The following is a 21,317-nucleotide window of genomic DNA, read 5'->3' on the forward strand; positions in this document are numbered from 1 at the left end:
TAGCCTCAGACTCCACCCACAGCGTGGGGGGCGGGACCTCGCGGAGGTCAGCTGACTCTGGCCGGCTGCGAACCTGAAGCTGGGGTTCGGCGGTGGATCCTGATCTGGTGAGACTGAAGGGGGTTGGCTGCAGGCCCGGGCCGGGGGTCGGGACTCCAGGCACACGCAGCAAAGCCTTCCCTACACCCTTCTCCAGCCCTGCACGCTCCCCGGCGCTGGTCTCCTCCTGGGGCGCGGGATCCTGGGCCTTAGCCCGACCGGGCCAGGGGTGCGGGTCCGGCTTCACGTCTCACCTGCCGGTCTTTGCCTTCCGGCATCTGGGCTTCTGGTTAACCTGTTTTCCGTAGACTGGGCGGGGGCCTCGCGGCGCTTGCCCCAGCAGCTGCCCTGTCATTATCCCTTCGAACCCGCAGAGTCACCGGAAGGAGTTAGAGCCTTGGTTTGGAGGCCTGGAATGGGTAGGATCCTGGAGCCAGTGCGCTCCCCGAACACATTCTCCCCAGGTCTGCAGGTAGGGAGCCCAGAATGCCCCCTCCCACGCCACGCTCACGGCAGGATTCCATGGAAAGTTGGGTAGAAGCGTGAGGACTCACTTGGGAGGCAGAAGACAGAAGCAGGCGTATCTCTGAGTTCGAGGCCAGCTTGGGTTCGAGGCCAGCTTGGTCTGGAGAGCGAGTTCCAGGACAGCCAGGGCTACACAGAGAAACCCTTTCTCGATCTGGCCCCCATCGCCGGGAAAAAAACCAAACCTGTAGCCTCGGGTTTTGTTCAGTTAGTGTATACTCCATGCAACTGTGTGACCCCGGGTGGGGGTGACAGCAAGGACAGACTATCGCTGTTGACTGCGCCAGATGCGTTTTAGTGGAAAGCACCTTCTGGCCTTGCTTGGAGTTGGAGAGGACCTGAGTGTGGCAGGAGATACCGTCTCCTGGCCAGCCTTTCTGGACATGATCCGTGAGAGTCAGCCCTTCCTAATACTGGGGAATGTAGCTCAGTGGTAAACATGGCAAACATGGATGCGTTCCTAGGCTCAAACCATTAGCGAGGTTTGGCCTGGGTTTTTATTGAAGTCTGCAGCCAGTCTAGGAGGTAAGTCCCTTTTACGGTTCCCTTCTTTTTATGCCTCAGAACCCTGAAGCTCCATCACTTGCCCAGAGGGACTTAGGTTCCCTCAGCTCACAAGTTTCCTCCCCTCCCCTCTCCCTCTCTTTTGCATTCTCCATCCAGACCCACGAGAACAGGAAGTGTGCAGGCAGGGAGAGGGGAGAGAGGCTTGCATGAAGAGCAATGTAACAAGGAGGGTGACACATCTGCGGGGAGTGAGTGTGTTCCAGGGGACAGGAGGAGTGGCTGGCTGCAGGACCTCTTGGAGAAAGAAGGCAGTTTAGAAATGTGGTATCTCTGTCAGGTCTTGATAGTGGAGAAGGGTTTCCTAGAGGAAGAAACGGCCTGTGCAGGTGCCTGGGACTCGGGACCTGGGGCAGGGGATGAGGTTAAGCAGGGCAGTTCTTGGGGTCCTTGGCACCTTGCCTCTGTGAATTTGACCCTGATCCAGTATCAAAACGGAACCTGCATCTGCTTTGGTGGGAAGCACCTCCTTGGCTGGAGTTGGGAGAGGAGCTAGGTGTTGCCAATCTGTCTCCTGGCTAGCCTTTCTGGGCATGAACCAGCAGAGTTAGAACCGTTCATAATAGCTCTTCATGTAGCTTAGGGCTGAGCACAGGGCTAGCAGGATGAAGTCCTAGGCTCAGTCTTTGGTATTAAGGCGTCTTTGAAGGAGTTGGGAGAGCTGCTTGAACCCGGGGTCCCTGCTCACTTCATTTCTTTCCTAACTTGGTGAAAGGGAGTGAGGCTCCCCAGTGGTCATGATACTGGCTTCTCATCTTCAAACCATCCCTGCCATTGGAACAGATGCCAGGCTCATAATTTTGTTTGGCTTAGGAGGATTTTATTAGCCCCAGTTCGTAGACAGGCTCAGTCAGGCTGACTCACGTGCCTAAAGCCACTCGCTCCTACCTGTTAAAATGGGATAGTGTTCCCTACCCAGCCTGTTGTGAGGGATGATAGTGTATGGGTGTGTGATGGACTGTGGAAGCCCTTTCAGAATCTACAGGGGGTTCTCAGGGGAGGAGTCCGGTAGGATGTGAATGGCTGATAATCAAAGGGATTTCTTAAAGCACAGCTCTTACCTAGACTGAATTGGGGTGTCAGGTAATTGCTCCCCAAAGTGGCTATGCTGATGTCAACTGTACCAGCCACTAAGACTGGGGAAGAACCTTCTAGCCATCTTTTTGATATGTTTTGTTTCATTTTGGTATTTTTGGAGATGATTTCTCTGTGTAGCCCTGGCTGTCCTGGACTCGCTTTATAGACCAAGCTGGCCTTGAACTCACAGAGATCCGCCTGCCTCTGCCTCCCAAGTCTGGGATTAAAGGCATGTGCCACCATCTTCTGGCCCTTCCAGCCATCTTCTGCCCCACCACTTAGAGCTGCCACAGTGAGCTGGCCAGACAGTGACGTGGGGCACCCTTACCCCCAGCTCTAGTGGCAGGTCACATTAGGGCTGAGAGTCTGGGCTTCCTGAGAAAAGGAGCTGACTTGCTTCCTCTCCCTGCCCTGCTCACTGCAAGCTCAGCAGCCATGGGTCCAGCCGGAGCTTTGCAAGGAGGCCAGGCCTTCCCGGCCTAACTGGGAACTAAGGTACTGGAGTGAGTCTGCCTGGGTGAGGAAACACCCTCTTAGCATAGTGACGAAAGGGGAAGCCTGGGCCATGGCAGCCTCCAGGGAAGCTGCTCCCATGGCCGTTTGACTCTTTTGCTTTCTGGTGGGGTGGTCCTTGCAGATGACTTCCCTCCTGTGGCCTCAGGTTCCTGCAGAATCTATCAGTGTGGTTTCCTTTGAGTTAGGCAGAGGACAGAATGTGTGAGTGCATGCAAGGATTGCAGGACGTAGCTCCAGCCAGGCCTTGCTCTCCATCCCTTCTCAAGACTGTCATGCACTTAGAGTGACAGACAGTGTCCACAGCTTGGGCTGTGGCTTCTTTGCAGGTAGGTGTCTGAAGGGCTTTCTAGCTTCGGGAGGAATGTGCTCCAGCGTCCTGTCCAGGCTCCTGGGTAGTAACCCTAGAAACCTCCTTCTCATTCCCACATGACAGACAAATAGGATAGTCTTCCTTCGAGTGAGATCTGGTCTCAGAGACCTTACAAAAAATGGAAGCCTGGCCTAGTGGCATGGACCTGTAATCCCGGCACTCTGATATCTGAAGCAGGAGGATTGAAGGTTTAAAGGCCAGCTTGGGCAATTTATGAGGCCCTATCTTGAGATCCAAAATTAAAAAAATATATATATGCTGGGATGCAGGACAGTTGTTGACCTTTTGTCCAGCACGTGCAAGGCTCTAGATCTGACCTCCGAAACAACACCAACAACAAAATACCTAAATGTTCACAAATTATATAAAAAAAATGCCGTTGGCACATAGGGCCACACACTCTGCATATGAACTTATTTAACTGGCACCGCAGCTGTGTGAAGTAGGGCCTGTTGTTACCCTGGGTAGGGGACGTGAATGAGGAGAGACCTCCCAAGGCTGACGACCTCCTCTTTCCCCTTTTTCTAGAACTAACCTTTGTCAGCCTCTGAAGCCTTGCCTGTGTTCAGACACCTGCGCTTCCTCCCCTCCTTCCCTGCTGGGACCGTCTACTGCAGCCATGGTCTGGAGGATGCTGGGCGCCAGTAACTTTTCCACCTGCCCCAACGGCTCCATCCAGTGGATCTGGGATGTGTTTGGTGAATGTGCCCAGGATGGCTGGGATGAGGCCAGCGTGGGCCTGGGCTTGGTCTCCATTCTCTGCTTCGCTGCATCTACCTTCCCGTGAGTATGTGCCTGTGTGGCAGGAGCGGGTAATTTCCGGTTTGCTATGAAGAAGGGAGGGTGCATGGAGTCTAGTGGGGGCCAGGCCTCCTGTTGAGTGCTGCTGATGCAGAAATAACATTTTCTGCCATGTATTGAGCACCCAGTGTATTATTCCCGGTCTGTGTCTAAGTACTGGTGGGGTTTACGTCATACCAGCCTTGTGAAATAGTCAGCACTCTTTCCCCTGGTTCACAGACGAGATGAGATGAGATGAGGTCATGGGCTCTTCATTGCCCAGCTGGAAAGAGATGGGGGTAGAGAACGGGAGGCTGGGATGCGTTGGTTATGGCCGTGTCCTTAAAGTGAAGTAAGGCTGATGGTGAAGGTGGCAGCCGGGGCTACAGAATGATGTGGCTGTTGTTAGGCTGGGGAATAAGGACATTTCTGCACAGGGTCCAGCGTGTCCAGGCTCAGCTCTGCCACCTTCTGGCTGTGGCCAGGGTAGATCGCTGCCTGGTTCTGGGCCTCAGATCTCATCTTCCCAGTATATGCACAAGCTGGAAAGCTGCCATGGTGCCATTTTGTGAAGCATGAAGGAGAGCACCCGGCCACTCAGCAGAGGCGGGAAGGGCTGTAGCTAAAAAACTTGGAGGTATGAGCTACTACCAGCAGACAGCTGGCCAGGAGCAGCAGGGGTCTGAGAGAGGAGACAGCTGCTGTCATGCCAGCCTGGGCATCGTGGGAGGGCAAGGCAGGCGGTAGTTACATCCATCAGGAATTCACCAAGGGCTCTAACCTCTAAAGCTGTTGTCACTATTTTAAAAATTGTTGTTGGGCTGGGCGTGGTGATGGTGGCCCTTTAATTCCAGTACTTGGGAGGAAGAAGCAGGTGGATCTCTGAATTCAAACCCACTCTGGTCTACAAATCAAGTTCCAGGACAGCCAGGGCTACACAGATAAGAGCTGGGGAAATGGCTCAGTGGTTAAGAGTATTTACTGCTTTTGCCGAGGACCTAGGTTTGGTTCCCAGCACCCACATGGTTACCGCATGTAACTCCATTGTCAGGAGCGCAGTCATCCCCTCCGGCCTCTGCACTAGGGACACACAGGGCACACATATATCCATGCAGGGAAAACAACTTAAAAACTAAAAATAAATCTTAAAAAAAAAAAAAAAATTGCTTGACCAGGTGGTGATGGCACATGCCTTTAATCCCAGCCCTTGGGAGGCAGACACAGTCGGACGCTGTCTGTGAGTTTGAGGCTAGCCTGGTCTACAGAGCAAGCTCTGGGACAGCCAAGGCTACACAGACAGAGGAAATCTAGTCTCAAAAAACGAAAAAATATTTTTTTTGCTTGTTGGCTGGGGGAGCTCACTCAGTGTAGAGTGTTTGCTGCACACGCATGAGGATCTTACTTCATTCAGTCCCTGGACCCGTATGAAGATGGATACGGTAGTGTATGTCTGCAGTCCCAGTGCTCCTGGTGAGGTGGAAGGCAGACATGGGAAAATCCTTGGGAGCTCGTGAACCAGCCGGTGTGCCATATGCAGCTGTGAACAAGAGACCCTGCCTCAAACAAGGTGGAAGGTGGAGACTGATGCAAAGGTTGACCTCTGACCTCAGCTCCTGCACATCCCCCCAGTTCTTTACAACTCCTAGGAGGCTGAGGCAGGAAGATCAAGAGTTCAGGGTCAACCTGGGAAACCCTGTAACCCTGAACTCCTGATCTTCCGGCCTCCACCTCTCAATTGCTGGGATCACACATGTAGCCACCACTGTATGCTGTCTTTTCATTCTCATTTTTAAAAAATTATTTTATGTGTTTGGGTATTTTGCTTGGCTGTATATAAGTGCACCACCCATGTGTGTGGTCCCCAGAGAGGGTATCTGGACCCTTGGGACTGTAGTTTACACACAGTTCTGAGCCTCCATGAGGGTGCTGGGAACTGAACCTGGGCTTTCTGTAAGAGCCCCAAGTGCTCCTAGCCGTACAATGTCTTCTACTCTCCTGAGTTTCTTTTAAAAAGTAATCTATCACTAATTAATGAATATTTTACGTTGAGGCAGGGTCACGCTGTCTAGCTCCAGCAGCCTGAAACTCACTCTGTAGATTGGTATCCACCTGTCTGTGCCTCCTGAGTGCTGGGATTAAAGTCTCCTGCCACTGGACCTGGCTCGGAGTTTATTTTTTTAAATTCGTTTAAAATTTTTCGTTTTCTTATTTTATATGTATGGGTGTTTAGCTTGCGTCTGTCTCTGTGCAGCACACGTGTTCAGTGCCCTCAGAGGCTAGAAGAGGACATCAGATCTCTTGGAACTGTAGTTATAGGCAGTTGGGAGCCACGACGTAGGAGAACCCAGGTCTTTTGCAATATCAGTGAGTGCTATTAAGCACTGAGCCATCTCTCTAGACCCTCTAAATTTTTTCTTTCTTTTATTATGTGTATGTGTGTGCACTGAGGTCAGAGGACAGGTTTTTTAAAATATATATAATTTTGTTTTATGTATATTGCTGTTTTGACTGCATGTATGTATGTGTGAGGGTGTCGGAAACCCTGGAACAAGAGTTACAGACAGTTGTGAGCTGCCATGTAGGTGGTAGGAATCGAACCTGGGTCCTCTGGAAGAGGAGGCAGTGCTGTTAACCACTGAGCCGTCTCTCCAGCCTCAGAGGACAGTTTTTACGAGTCTCTTCTTACACCGTGGGTTCTGGGAGCCAAACTCAGGTCATCAGTCTTGTCCGACAAGGGCTTTTACGTGCTGAGCCATCTTGCTAGTGCCCTTCCAGAGCTTCATTACAGGCATGCACCACTGGGCCTAGATTAGGCAGTCCTGGGCATTGAGCCCTGGGCTTCACGCATGCCCGGCAGGCGCTCTGTCAGCTGTGCTACAGCCCAGTCCTTTCCTTATGGTCTGTTTATGGGAATGTGTGCAGGTGGCTAGAGTGAAAAGTGGAGGGCAGGTTGACTGGCACCTGTCATGTCAGCCTGACAGTCTGAACAGGGTCTCTAGAAAGCACATAAAGGTGGCAGGAGAGAACTGACTCCGCACTGTTGTCCTCTGACCTCCACACAGTGCTGTGGCATGTACGTGCCCCCATTGACAAATTATTCTTTTAAAAAGTTGTGGGCCGTGTTAAGGTTATTTTTATGAGATTGTGTTTGTTTCTCAGTTTCTCGCTTAACCGGGCCTCCAACCGAATAATTAAGACTCTGTTTTAACAGGTTTCACAGCTCAATCCTGAGCAGTATTAGTCTATTTTTTTTCAGGATTTATTTATTATTTATACAACATTCTGCCTGCATACCAGATCTTACTATAGATGGTTATGAGCCACCATGTGGTTGCAGAGAATTGAACTCAGCTTTGGAAGAACAGCCAGTGCTCTTAACCTCTGAGCCCCAGCCCCAGTCTATTCTTAACTCTCTATGCTAACCTGGCTTCCTCCCAGTGTATATCCGAGAGATATTTGCATTTTGTGGCTTTCTTTGCTGAGCTCTCTCTCCTGGTCTTCTGGGCCTCTGCTGGTGGCTCACTTCCCTACTTCCTCTTCTAACCCTTCCTCCCCTGGCTGACAGGAAGTCCAGCCCTATTCTTTCCCCTGCTCAGTGATTGGCTGAGTAAAGTAAGCTGCTTTATTGGCATATCACAGGACAATTGGGGTGTGTTTACACACCATTGAGATAAGGGAGTCTCAGAACAAGGATTGCAACCACTTATGGGGATATAGAAATCATCGTTTGAATTACACAATAACCTTATGCCTACAGGGGCTGGGGTATAGAAGAGCTCTTGCCTAGTACATGTGAAGTTCTGAGTTCCAACCCAGGACCCAGGGTAGGGGTCGGGGAATGGGACAGTGGAAAAGAATTTTGAACAATAAATGGCTCATGTGTAACAGTCAGGAGCAAGACCAGAGAGCCTGGTGTGGAAGGGTATACAGAGAGTTTGAGGCCAGCCTGGACTGTCTGAGGCCTTGTCATAAACAGTCAGTAGCAAGCATCAAGAGAGCCTCAAGGCTAGAGGCTATGTCCAGGGTGAATCTGAGCAGTGACACAGTGACAACAGCCAACTCTGTCCCCAGTGTGCAGTGTCCTAACTGATTTGACCATCCTTGTGTTGGGGTCATTGCCAACAGGGGGGTTAAGTCTTGGCCTGAGACCCAAGGCTCTTAGCAGCAGTGGCTCACATTACATTTGGCTCCATACCCTACCTAACCCCATCCTGAAGGGTCTTAGAGAAAACAGTCTGGGGACCAAAAACAGTCTGTGACCTAAAAACAGAGCACAGGAGTCTGGCCATCCTTCTCTGCTGCGCCTTGAGAGTGACCAGGCTGTAGCTCTGTCTCACCATCAGTGGCTCCTGAAAATGGCCTGGCCGAGCCCTGACCCACCTCAGCTGCCCGATCCCTGCTTTCAACTCCCACCAAGCAGATTTTTAAAAAGAAGCCAAGGTGCTTCTCAAGGCCGAGGAACATGCTTCAGGACTCTGTACACACCCTTCGTCCCTTCTGGAGACCCCAGGGTGCAGTGGGGAAAATCTAAGTAAGGTTGTGGATTTTTCTGGAACGATACAGCTGCTGTGCTCCTGGGCTCATAGGGGTCCCTTTGGTAAAAATTCTGCATAGATCAAAGAAACGCTCTGAGCATATTGTCTGTGAAGTTCTGTGTGCCACCCTGAGGGTGAGTGCCTGGGCCATCTCCTGCCCACTGGGTCCAGTTATACTGTTGTCGAGTCTTCTTTTTGGCCTTCTAAGGTAGCTTCTCAGGCCTCAGCCTTCGAGCATCTGTCCCCTCCTCTTCCACAGCCAATACATCAAGGCCTGCAGGACAGGCAACATGGACCAGGCCCTATCTCTGTGGTTCCTCCTGGGCTGGATCGGTGGGGATTCCTGCAACCTCATTGGCTCCTTCCTTGCTGACCAGCTGCCCCTGCAGGTAGGTGGGTCCCAGGCACAGTAGGGCAGGGAGGGGAGGCTGGGGTGTCGGACCTGTCAGCCAGCACTCCATGGCTACCATGCTGTGTCGGGATGGGTGAGTCAGGGCTTCTGTCCTAGCCTCAGTTTCACCATTTGCCATGTAAGCATATCACACCACAGGGGTCTGTGGTTCTGAGGGGTTGGGGGCCCAGCTAAATTTTCTGAGTTTGGGGCCCTCAAACTAGAAAGTGGTATCTTCCTGGAGAAGCCCAGACATTATTTCCTGGCCGGCAGAACTGGGGTCAGTTGGGAAGGCCATGGCTACTCCATATTAATGGCACCAGCTACAGATGCCCTGTTGACTGTCCAGGCTAAATTCTTGCTGGACTCTTTGTGCACCTGATCCCTTGTTTGCCGAGGTAGGAGTAGGGAGCCTTCTGGTTCAGTTGAGGAGACAGGATCAAAGAGGCAAAGTGACTGGAGCTGGCCATCAGTTGGGGTGCAGTGGAGGGCTGCTGGGGTGGTCATGTCGTGGCCTGGACTGCAGCCAGTGCCCGGGTCCACTTCTCTCTCAGACCTACACGGCCGTGTATTACGTCTTGGCTGACCTGATGATGCTGACGCTGTACTTCCATTACAAGTTCAAGAATCGACCTTCTGCGTGTGAGTCCAGGGGTCACTCTGGGTCAGGCTCTACTGCCCTTGGGAAGCCTGGGACCTGCGATGAAGCAGGATGAGGTGGAGACGTGTGTAGATCAAGGCGAAGGGAGGCCCCATTTGCTCTCTCCTCTTTCTGGTTCAGAGCCAGAAAGGAGGGTGAGTCACAGAGCAGAATCCATGACGGAGTGCTGATCCCTCTGCCCTGACTGTCTTTCCTTTGTATCGCTGGGGGAAAGGTACCTTCTATAAACTGAAGCCCAGAGAGGCCAGGTCGCTTGTGCAAGGTCACAGCTACTGAGAAGCAAGGCAGGGACCCCCATCCCAGGCTGTCTGCTGTCACCTAGATACCTAATCTTGGCCTCTCTCCTGCCTCAATCCAGTGTCTACCCCTATCAATTCTGTACTCTTGTTCATCTTGGGGACCGTGTGTATCACACCACTGCTGAGCAGCACTGATCCTGTGGCTGTGCCCAGGGAAGGCTTCCGGGGACGGACGCTCCTGTCTGTGGAGCCAGGCAATAAGGTAGGAGTTGGATCTGTGGTGGTAGCGTGGGTGGGCACGCGGGTCCCTACATGATCATGCAGATGATAAGCTGTGGGAGCCACTCTTCTTCTTGGGGAGACTGTCCCCTAAGACTCCCACCAGCTGTTGAGTGCTCTTTTCCATCCTCCCCCCCAGCCCTTCACAAAGAAGGAGGTCATCGGTTTTGTCATCGGCTCCGTGTCCAGCGTGCTGTACCTGCTCTCAAGACTGCCTCAAATCCGCACCAATGTGAGCTTTCGGTAGGGGTGTGGGTCACATGGAAGGCTCACGGGCAGGTTAAGGGTGGTACGGCACACGGGTTTTTGTTCAGAAGCTCTGGACCACAGCAGCTGCTGAAAAGAGCTAAGTCACCCAGCTGGCTGAGCCTCTTTCTACCGCTGGGAGATTGGCCCCTGTGACACTTTTCATGGAGGAGCCATGAGATTGTGTCTTAGCAACAGGGGAGCTGCTAAGCTGAGAGACCAGAGTTGGACAGGCAATGATGAGGACTCCCACTGGAGGCTTGCCCAGCAGGAGGAGTCTATGAGGGCTGCAGAGCCAGGGGCCAGCAGGTCTAGGCAGCCATGATGTCTAGGGTCCTGGAGAAGTGCTTGGAGTTGGGATTGGGCCAGCTGGGGTTGGGCCCTGGATAGGGCTGTTTGGGGTGCCAAGCCCATGCTGGCACATAATGAAAACCTGGCTAAGAGCATGTGTCACAGAGGACACACCTACAAGGACACTTGCAGTCTAGCATGATAAGAGTCCTCTCTGATCTTGGGGACAGGGCTCACACTGTAGCCCAGATTGACTCCTAACTGGCTATATAGCCTAGGCTTGGTCTTGAACTCATGATCCTCCTGCCTCAGCATCCCAAGTGCTGGTATTGTAAACAGGAACTCCTTTAGAGGTCTCTGACTCCATCCCCTCCCCCTCCAGTTCCTGCGGCAGTCAACCCAAGGCATATCCTACTCTCTGTTTGCACTGGTGATGCTGGGGAACACGTTGTATGGGCTGAGCGTGCTGCTCAAAAACCCCGAGGTGGGCCAGAGCGAGGGCAGCTACCTGCTGCACCACCTGCCCTGGCTCGTGGGCAGCCTGGGTGTGCTGCTGCTCGACACCATCGTATCCTTTAGAGTATGTGATGTTGGCAAAGTTGTGTGGGCAAGGCAGCCTCAGCCTGAGCGTGCAGTTCCCGGCCAGTCCACCCCTCTATCTACACATCCATCCACCTGTCCATTTGTCCATTCACCTGTTCATCCACGCGTCCATTCTTCTGTCCATTCACCCTCCCTCCCATCTGTCACCCGCTCACTCGCCTATCCATCCATCCACTCACCAGCCCGGCCACACATCCATTCAGCTATCCATCCTGCGTCTACAACCCAACCTTTCATCCAGCCTCCTTTTACCACTCCAACCTCATCCATGTACCCGTCTGTCTGTCCATCCATCTATCCACTCACTCACCCATCCATTCAGCTTCCCATTTATCCATCCATTTGTTCACTTACCTGTATCCTGCCATCTGTGTGTTATCAGTCCATCTGTCCATCAAGAGCATGCACCTCCTCTGTGTGCCAGGTACCTAGCCAGGACCAGCACCGTCCGTGAGCAGGGACAGAATGTACTAGGTTAGGTAGTTACTTAGCTTGACTGGTACCACGTGCTGCAGAGAAAGATAGCAAGAGTGTATCACCACTGGACTGTCCTGGCTTGGAGTAAACTCAGGCCTCGACAATTGTCATCTCTCCTGGGTTAGAGGAGAAGTTATTCAGACACAAGGAAGCAGAGTCTGGGCATCGCCTGTGCAAAGGCCCTGAGGAGTAGAAAAGTCCGTATGCCTATGCCTGGGAAACGAGAGCTAGACCCCAAAGACAAGTGTGAATGGACTTCCTCACTGATGATACAGGGTGACCCATCAGTCCCACGGTCTTTTTCCTTTTTCATCTGAGTCTTTAAGCTGCTGGCGTCAGTATCTGAACATCCCCCCCCATGTGACCCAGCCCTCAGCGCTCTGTCAGTGTTTGCCAAGTAGCTCAGTTGGACATTACTTGGCTCCTGCTTGGCAGAAAGTAAACATGGCCCTTGTTTCAACATTTGCTGAGTCCCCGGGGGATGTAGTGAGAGAGAAAGGCCCATGCTCTTTGGGTTGTATTCCAGGGTTCCTGATGCCAGAGCTGGGGCATCAGGGCTGGCACTTAGGAAGGTAGGAGAGCAAGAGTGAGGCTAGGAGGTCCCGGCTGGCCCCTGTCACCTGCAGAACAGGAAAGAGTGGCAGGAGCAGCCCCAGCCCAGCATGCCTGTTGTAGCCTTGACACTGCCTTCAGATCTCCATCCAGTTCCTGGTGTACAGGAGTCGCGCCATTGCCTCTGTCTCAGAGCGAGAGCCCCTCCTTCCAAGCTGACCAGTGCCCTGGCTGACGGGAACCTCAGCTGCTGCCATCCCAGGAAGGATGAGGTGTGGGCAGTGATGTTGCCGTCCCTGGACTGGGCCTAGGAGGTAGCCTGGACTTCTGGGCCTGGCTGGAGTTGGTTGGAGTTGGCTCGTGCTGTGCCAGGACATACCTCTCAGGCGTAAGACAGCTGCCTGGGGAGCCTGTAGGGGATCCGTAGCTGAGACCCCAGAAGGTGGTGTGACCACCTCTCATCTACCTACCTCAAATCTGCCTGTGGACTCCAGGCTATGTCATAGCCAGGGGACCAAGGGTTGTCCCTCTGACTGGACACAACCTAGTAAATGGTACCTTCCAGCTGGGCCTGTTTCTGCTGCTCCTTCTCATGGTGCTTGGGGTCTGGTAAGGGACCCTGGGCAAGTCCAGCCTCATGGGGGAATCATGTCCAGCCTCCTCAGGGCGTTGGTTCTCTAACTTGTATTTCTTTGCCCTCTTGTAGACAGACCCTACCCTGGCAAAGGAACATGGCAACAAAAGGGACACACCAGTGGGCTCCCTGTTTCTGGGGCTCAGGAAAAGGCAGATAACTAAGGGCAGGGTTTGGCTGGACATCTTGGCATGGCTGCACTACTGCTCCTTGTATCCTTGCCTGAGTTGGGCTTGGTGAGGTGGTTAGCCCAAATTGAGGTACCAAATTGAGTCAGGTGTCTAGTATAGTCAGAACTCAGTGAAGGTCACCTTTGAGGTAGAGAAGAGGGACAGACTGGTGCCTTCCTGAAGAAGGTAGTGACAAGAAACAGGGGTGATGAAGGCAGAGAGGGAGTTCGCTTTGTTACAGCACCTTTTGGGGACAGAGGACCAACAACCTTTCCTGCTAGCCTTAGCTTATTCACATACATTATTGTAGGTCCAGAGAGCCAGATGCCGGGCCAGGGGTTACCTGACAGAGACAGACAGAGGGTATCCACCTCTGAGTGTTCTTTTAGCTTCTCTGCCCACAGCTACGGAGAGAGGGCCCTGGCATAGTGTTCCCAACCCACTGCTGGCTTCAGGTGATCTTTGCAGCCAGATGTCTGGCTCTGTCCCATCCTGGGACCTGGCTCTATGCTGGTTTCCTAGACCCTTCCAAATCTGAAGATCTGGGACCTCAGTGTGGCTCATGACCCCAAGTACAGGACTGAACTGAAGCTGCATGGGCAGGAGGACGTGAGTGACAGGTGTGACTGAGAAGCTCTCTTTGTCGCTCCAGTAGGGGAGACACCCCTTGATGGGGACTCAGGCTTTGCCCACGGGGGAATGCCTGGCTGATAGATGAAGCAGCCCTTTACTCAGGAAGCGCCAGACTGCAGCTTCTCTGAACCTTGATCCCACCTCTCTTAGGCGCCAGGACTCCAAGTAGGAGTCACTGTAGGGGCCTTGCAGGACCTGGTAGGCTGCTTATTTATAGGGGAGTGTTTCACGGACTCCAGGATCTCAAGCCTGTCTCAGCTCCCATGAGCCTTGTGACTTGGGCCAGCTCCCTAAGCCTGTTTCCCTCCCATAACACCAAAAACAGTGTTAATTTCCTCAGAATCTAGTTGTGCTGACTACGTAAGGTGCACTTTTGGGTTTACGTCCCAGCATCTGGAACCTGGGTGAGGAAATGGTGACTATATTAGCATCACCACCCAAAGGGGGTTTAGCCATCTGGTACCCCCTCGGGAATAGCCAGCTTGACTGATAGGACCCTGCCGTGATGACGGCCCCATTGCTGCTGTGGACCAGAAACGCCCCAGCTGGCTTTCCTGTCCTCTCCCTGGTCCATACCTCTCACTTTTGCAGGTGAAGGAGTGAAGTAGTGGATGTTCATCCTGATGCGGCCTGAGTACAGCAGGCCCCTCAGGTCTTTCCTCAGCCTCGAGTGTGAGGGCGTTTTGGCTGTAGTCCAGGCTCAGCCACAAAAATGCAAGTATTCCTGCCAGGAGCGCCTCGATCAAGTCACTCAGGGAGAAGTGAGGAGGAGGCTGGACCATGTGTTTGCAAAGGCTCTTCTCTAGTGAGTCAGATAGGGTGTGTGTGTGTGTGTGTGTAATTTTTAAAAATTTTATTTATTTTGAGACAGGGTCTTACTGTAGCTCACGTCTGCCTGGAACCCATAGTCTTCCTTCTCTTCCTTCCGGAGTACAGGGATTACAGGTGTATGTCATCGTTCGTGACTTCTGTGAGATGCCCTGTAGGAAAGCCCCTCTCATGGTGCCCTCTGCTCTATTCACAAGGCTTCACCTTCTCTAAGTCGCAAGAGATGCACAAGAGAAACTGGAGGCAGAAGGGCTGGGCCTAGCCACCCTGCCCTTTGTCCTTGACCCCGGGCCTTCCCAGCTAGGATTCTCATTGGTTATTTATCAAGCCTGGAGATTTTTTTTTTCCTCTCTCTCGTTACAACTAGGACAGTATGGCCTCCAGATCTTCTCTTCTCCAGGAGGGGGAGCAGTCCCAAATCACCCTTCAGCACCTTTCTGTCTGAATCAGCTTTAGGGCTTCCAGGGGATTCTAGTGGGTATGCACTGTAACAAGCTTGAAGTGGCTACCTCACGGCAGGGCCTGCCTTCCCCGTGGGTTCCCTGGGCTCAAAATGGCTAAGTTCCCAGCCCTGCCCAGCAGCTGTGAGGACGCAGCCACCCCCTACCTCCACACTCCAGTCAGAGAGCTGGGCAAAGAGCACCTGTCTGTACACCACTGTGTCCACAGGACACAGCACATGCTCAGAAAGGACCGGAGACCCTGTCTGTCCAGAGGCTCTGGCGGTGGGGGAGACAGGCATGTGGCTTGCAAGGACAGATCCTCTCTACAGGGTAGGGTGTGAGTCAGAGCTTGAGGAAACTGTTTGGAAAGGTGTCAGGCTACCTACGCAGTATTAACATCTCGAGTGAGGTGTCTGAGGTAACAAGACCATAGTCACACCGTGCAGCACCCTGGTGCATGTACAACCCAGAGTAACGCAGAGGGAGCCGAGCTGCTGAAGAAAGACAGCACTTGCTGGGCAGCTCAAAGGGCTACATCTGTGAGGGCCTGCCTCTTCTCCCGTAGCACGTTTGTCCAGCCCGTGTTCCTGACTGGAAAGTTTCATAGGAGAGCGTGTCTACAAAGAGACATTTTAGATGACACAGAGGAATCCACGTAGGGGCTTGGAGCGCAGCTCCGTTGGGAGAAAGCTTGTCTAGTTTGCGTGAGGTTTTGGGTTCAATCCCTAGGATGACACAAATGGTCTGGTGGGGTACACCTGTAATCCCAGCACTCAGGAGGCAGAGGCAGGAAGATCAGGAGTCCAAAGCCATCCTTAACTGAAAAACCTAGAAATATCAAGTTTCAGATAAGGCACCAAAACATAGCAATGTAAATAGATTTCAAAGTTTTGTGAATTTATATGTTTACAGTTTGAATTTTATGGTTTTAAAAAATAATTATTGGAAATCAAGCTTAGTCAGAGCTGGAGACATGGCTCAGTGGTTAGGAGCACATCCTGTTCTTTTAGAGGACCAGAGTTCGATTCTCAGCACCCACATTAGGCAGCTCACAACTGCCTGTATCTCCAGTTCCAGGTGATAATACCCTTGGACTGCCAGGTCGAGCTGGCAGTCCAAATAAGTAATAAAATTTAAAAGAAAGAAAAGAAAACCAAGCTTGGTGACATAGATTTTGATCTTAGCACTAAGGAGGATGATGCAGGAAGATCGACCATTGAAACATAGTTTTGGCTACAAAGCAAGTAAAAGGCCTGCCTGGGCAACTATGTCAAAGTTTAAAAACAGTAGAATAGAATAGAGTAAGGGAAACAAATTAAAACCTAACTGTAGAGCAAGAAAAAAAAAAATAGCACCCACTAATTTGTTCTGGGGAACTACGTATCTCAGGCTGACCTTGAACTCTGTGAGTGGCCAAGAATGATCCTCCTGCCTCCACCTCCCAAGTGCTGGACCCCAGGTTTGCACCACCACACCCGGCTCTGTGATCTATCTTGGAGTATCTTGACTGTAGAGGATTCTACCCTTTAAGGAGCAAGCTCAGCCCGTCACTGAGTTTGACCTCCAGTGACTCATGCTACACTGCACAGACAGCCCCGGGTCCCAAAGAGACACAACCCCAACTGTAAAGCTTGTCCCTCAGTAGAATGATGTGTCTTCCTAGCCTGCAAGTAACCCTACACAGGTGTCACATCCATTGAGACCTAAGCAACTTGCCTGGTGTAGTGGCACAGGCCCTTTAATTCCAGCACTTGGGAGGCAGAGGCAGGCAGATCTCTATGTGTTCAAGGCCAGCCTGGTCTACAGAGTGGGTGCCAGGCTAGCCAGGGCTGCATAGTGAGACTCTGTCTCGGAAAACAAAGCAGGACCCAAACAGCTGTACATTGACATTAAACTGCCAGCATGCATAGAAGACCCCCATGACAGGAGCCTGTGGGGTGCCTCCTACAGCTCTCTGCTGTCTTGTCTGTTACCACTGTACCACTGTGTATCTATCGAATAAACTCTCCTACCCTTTTTTGTCTTGGTGAGTTCTTTCAGTCTTCGTATCACCAGCCTGTCACAGCCGTTCCTTGGATGGCAGGAAGGAGGCACTACCACAGGTGTGGGGGCACCAAGGCTATGTGGGGGGTGAAGTGGTATGAAGAAAAGGTTGTCCTGGGCATCAAAACCCTGAGTCTACTCCATCAGTGATGAGGCACTGTGTGTGGGGATCAACACAGGGCCTGTCTTCAAGTCCTTGGTCACTGGGCTATTGAGTGAGGAAATCTTGAGTCAGGAAGTCTAGGACCCCAGAGGCTGTGTTCATTATGTACTGGAGCTGGAGACAGGCGCAGGTAGAGCTTAGACCAAGACAGGCTCCTGGCCCAGCTTGTGCCATGGCTTTCTTACCCAGGCTCTTTCCTGTTGTGTGAGCGGACACCAGGTGGTAGCTAGAGAGCCCGTGGGCAGGGGACATGCCACCAGCTGACAAAACCTAGCTCAAGAACTCAAATAGCTGTTCAACTCTTACCCCAGCTGCTATGCATCATTTTGGGCAAGAAGGGGCTTTGGGGTTTTGTTGTTTTTTAAGATAAGCTTTCACTGTGTAGCTGTGGCTGGCTTGACACTTGCAGCATAGGATCAGGTTGGCCTTATGTTGAACTTACAGCTGGACCTGCTTCTTTGTCCTGAGTACTGCGATTAAAGGTGTGTGCAGCCACCACCCACTGAACTTTTAGATCGCTGTTAAGACTATTTTGCCTACCTGTATGCCTGGCAACCTCGGTGATAACGGGTGCCCACAGGGGCCAGAATATGGCCTTGGATGCTGGGGGGTACTGCATGGGAGCTGGGAGGTAGCCAAGGGCCATTTAGAAGAGCAGCCAGTGCTTTTAACAGCCCCAGTAACCTTGAACTCTTGATCCTTGTGCTGCTATCTCCTGGGTGCTAGGAATCACCAAAGCTGTTGGCATCCTACACTTCCTGTCTTCCCTCTTCACCTTTGGAATGCCCCAGGGACCTTGCCAGCCACCATGGATCTCACACTGAGACATGCAAGGAAGGAGCAGAGTGGCCTGGGAGTGCAGAGGGCACGCTTTGCCTTGTCCCATGCTGTCCCTTAGAATCCCTGGGTAGGTCGTGGCATCCCCGGGGCATACAGAATGCAGCTTGCTGTGCCTGGCCCACTCACAGCCCACAGGAGGTCTTTGGGCAAGGCCCACCTCTTCCTTCTGATCTTTACAGGTTGTTTTATGAAATAAAACTAAAAAAAAAAAACAAAAAACAAAAAACGAGCTGATTGTTGTGTGCTGTCGCACCTCTTTTGAGCCCAAAGCAACTAAATCTGCGCGGCACGAAAAGTAGAATTTGTGCGGGTGTGCACACGCCAGTCACTTCTCTTCCACTGTGTGGGTTCCAGAGCTGAACTGAAGCCATCAGGCTTGGCAAGTGCCCTTACCCAGTACACAGTATCCACTGGCCCAAGTCTCTAACTTCAGTATTTACCTTGAGGTGGTCTCACTGTGTAGGCCAAGCAAGCCTGGACTTTACTATGAAGCTTAGGCTGGCCTTGAATTTGTGCTGATCCTGTTACTCCTCACAAGTGCTGTAATTACAAATGTGTGCCAGCACATTTTGTTTTGTAGTTGAGACAACATAGGGCTGTTGTAGGCCAGGCCAGCCTTGAACTCAGGATCCTCCTTCCTTGGCCTCAATTGTTGATTTTTTTTTTTTTTTACAGGCGTGAGCATGACACCTGTGCTCTTCTGCCTCCCATGGAATTTTGCTTAGGACCAAATAAGAGAAATCAGGACTAACAAGTCAGAGATGCCACACACAAGCTGGGGTGACCCCACCCCCAAGGAAGCCGACCAGCTTGCCAGGAAGGGTGAAGGCAGGCATTAGGCCTGCGTGGTCCCTGAGAGCAGCAGAGAGGACAGCGAAGCTCGAGAGCTCAGGGTCTTGCGTGCCCATCCCTGTGGAACGTGGCCTGGGACCTGCACACACGGCAGAGTGTGGCTGCCTCCCCAGAGCCTGAGGTGGACAGCAGGGGGCAGTGCCGCAGTGTGGGAAGGCCACTCGGGTCTGCAGAGTGAGGCAGGTGAGAAAGAAGACAAGGCCAGCACTAATTGTGTCCCAGTTTCTTTTTATTTATTTTTTTGTTCTTTTTTTCCTTTTTTTTTTTTTAAGTATGGAGGCTCAAGTAGAAGATGTAGATTTTTTTGTTTAAGCTTTACAAAAACAAAACAAAACAAAAAACAAAAACAAAACAAAAAAAAACCCCAAAAACTCCTTTTGCATTCCATAAAAATTGACAGAAAAGCACCTGGCCAGAAGAGCAGCCGGTCGCCAGCCCCCCCCCACCGTGGTCTCCTCAGGACAGGGGCACACCTGCGCAGGACAGTACTGAGGTCGTGCCTCCTTCCTCCAGAGCTGTCCCCTGTCCCCCCGGCCCCCAACTCCAAGCAACTCCCAAACACACATGGAATCAGATTTCCAGTTTTTCTTCTATCTTTCACACACCAGTTAGTTCATAAAATTTTTTGTTTTACATTTTTTTACACCAATGTAACAAAAAGATGGGAGGGCGCGGTGGCAGACAGTGTATTTATGCCTACAAACGGGAGGAGGGAGGAGGCAGGGCCCAGGCGAACCAAACCACACGCTCTCTATGGAAAAACGGAGTCTCGACAGCGAAACGTCGTGGGAAGCAGGCCTTGGAGCCAGAGGAGGGTGGTTATCAGGCTTTATTCTTGGGGAGAGATGGCGCTGCGTGGTCGATGCAGGTTATGTGACCTGTCAGGGAGGGAAAGGAAGAGGGAGAAGGAACAGAAAACAAGTTTTCTAAAGAGAGGACTCTAATGAGTGCATGGCGGGTCCGGTTAGCGCGAAGCAGAGGTCTAACACTGCTGCTTTCTCTTCAAGGCCTCCACCAGGTCGTTCTTCAGCGCTTCTTGCTTTGATTTGTCTGCAAACGTCTGCACAGACCTGCAGGGGAGGAGACGGGTATCAGCAAGCAGAACACTCAGAGGGAGGCGGCCTGGGGCCACTGTGGGGTGACAGGGTACACCGTCTGGAGAGAAGGAAGGGGGTCCAGGGCCTGCACCTCAGTACCTTGCTGGCCATCATGGGCAGAGATTGCCCAGGTGTGGGGAACCTGACCACTAGAACCCTAGGCCCACAGATTGGGGGGCGCCACTCAAGCTGTTGGAAGCTTTCAGGAACCATGCAGCCTGCACCTTCTACTGGCTGACAGGTGAAGGCTCTGGGCAGTAAGGACCTTCTAATGAAGTACCCACCCCACCTCCTCCACCTGCAGCAGATGCTGGCTCCTTACCCGGAAAAGGCAGGTGTGGCAACCCCCACCCCCACCGAGTGCTTAGGAACCAGCCTCTGCACAGCTTGAACCACTGGGATCAAGACAGAGTCTCTGCTGCACATCAGGGCTGCTGGCCGCAAACCCAGCCCAGCAAAGCCCTGCAAGTGTGCATTCTAAAAGGCAGCCCCTTCAGAGCCTGGGCCCCTGTTGTCATATCCTGGGGCAGCGGGGATGCACCCTTGACCAAAGCTGGAGCAACTAAGGCTTGGAGAGAGTTACAATTTGCAAAGTAAATTTCAATTTACATGTATTTCAATTCTCGGAAGCCATCTCAGGGTGGATCTTCACCATTAGGCCTTATTTCCAGATCAGGCAATGAAACAGAGTCAGAGAAAGGTCTCCTGTGGCAGTTCTTTTCCCAACACATCCGTTAATTAAGAGCGTACTAAACTATTTGCAGCAACTGTTGAGAGCTCAGAAGCAGTGGAAGAGGCAGGGTGGCATGCTCAGAAGTGGCTCAAGTTCACACAGGGAGAGGCAATACTGGAAAGTCTGTCCCCAAGTGCTGGAAACAGGGGAAGGTGAGACAGAGTGGGACAGAGAGGGGAAGCAAGAAACTGCCCCAAGAGGAGTCTTCAAGACTGTGAGGACAGGACCTGAGCGAAGAAGCCACTGGAGCTGCACGTGAGCCGATGCTGCTTGGTGCACATCTGCCTCCTCTTGGGAGTTCAGGATCCCAAGAACTCACCAGAGGGCTGGTGTAGCAGCAAGAGGAGCAGCATGAGGGCTCAGGCGGAGCTGGGGTTGGGGTGGCTGATGGGCTGGGCTCTCCTCAGGACACCTCCCCTGGTTTGCCACCGATGGCAGCAGCAGTGTCCCTTTTTAAAGGGCTTTCTTCTGCTGGGGCGTGGGGACGGAGATGCACTGAGGGTAGACTGACCACTGCCTTGGACCTGAGGTCAGCACATGGACCACACAGACCCCATCAGCAGTGGCAGGGGGTGGGGGGTGGGCCCCAACTTGAAGCCTCACTGTAAATCCCACAGGTCCCTGTCTGGGCCAGGCCTCTGGTGTCCAGCCCCGGGGACTGCAGGTCCCTAGAGCCTTGTTTTAAGCCCCTCCTCCACTCTGAGATGCTGAGTGCCTTTGCACATCTGTATTTGCC

At 52.3% G+C, this 21,317-nt stretch overlaps 2 protein-coding genes across 5 annotated transcripts in view; one reads left to right on the top strand and one right to left on the bottom strand.

The window, feature by feature from the left end:
- Positions 1–10: 10 nt before the first annotated feature.
- Slc66a1 (solute carrier family 66 member 1) lies at positions 11–19,159 on the top strand. Of its 3 annotated transcripts, none has more exons than XR_009590538.1 (9): positions 11–107; positions 3,620–3,874; positions 8,666–8,795; positions 9,352–9,439; positions 9,817–9,959; positions 10,116–10,208; positions 10,896–11,081; positions 12,287–12,417; positions 18,575–19,159. XR_009590538.1 is itself a non-coding variant. In XM_021656455.2 (9 exons), the coding sequence occupies exons 3-9, from the start codon at positions 3,711–3,713 to the stop codon at positions 12,362–12,364; spliced, it is 882 nt and encodes a 293-aa protein (XP_021512130.1). In that variant the 5' UTR covers positions 48–107; positions 414–511; positions 3,620–3,710; the 3' UTR covers positions 12,365–16,872. The 3 variants fall into 3 exon arrangements, 2 of the variants coding, with proteins under 2 accessions (XP_021512129.1, XP_021512130.1); XM_021656455.2 differs by lacking the exon at positions 18,575–19,159 and adding an exon at positions 414–511 and having other exon boundaries at positions 48–107; positions 12,287–16,872; XM_021656454.2 differs by lacking the exon at positions 18,575–19,159 and having other exon boundaries at positions 12,287–16,872.
- The window catches only part of Capzb (capping actin protein of muscle Z-line subunit beta), a 102,077-nt gene continuing 99,722 nt past the window's right edge, over positions 18,963–21,317 (bottom strand). For both annotated transcript variants that reach the window (XM_060379186.1, XM_060379185.1), the window contains one exon: positions 18,963–19,821. In XM_060379186.1, the coding sequence (XP_060235169.1) occupies positions 19,734–19,821 (88 nt within the window). In that variant the 3' untranslated portion in view covers positions 18,963–19,733. The remainder of the gene's footprint in view (positions 19,822–21,317) is intronic.

Source organism: Meriones unguiculatus, chromosome 3 (genome assembly GCF_030254825.1).
Source record: "Meriones unguiculatus strain TT.TT164.6M chromosome 3, Bangor_MerUng_6.1, whole genome shotgun sequence".
NCBI classification, from domain to species: domain Eukaryota; kingdom Metazoa; phylum Chordata; class Mammalia; order Rodentia; family Muridae; genus Meriones; species Meriones unguiculatus.

Excerpts from the sequence above, each read along its gene's own strand:
- Slc66a1 (XM_021656454.2), top strand. The coding sequence starts at position 3,711 with ATGGTCTGGAGGATGCTGGGCGCCAGTAACTTTTCCACCTGCCCCAAC. Across the intron at positions 3,875-8,665 it reads TTCGCTGCATCTACCTTCCC|CCAATACATCAAGGCCTGCA; the intron begins GTGAGTATGTGC and ends CCTCTTCCACAG. Across the intron at positions 10,209-10,895 it reads TGCCTCAAATCCGCACCAAT|TTCCTGCGGCAGTCAACCCA; the intron begins GTGAGCTTTCGG and ends CTCCCCCTCCAG.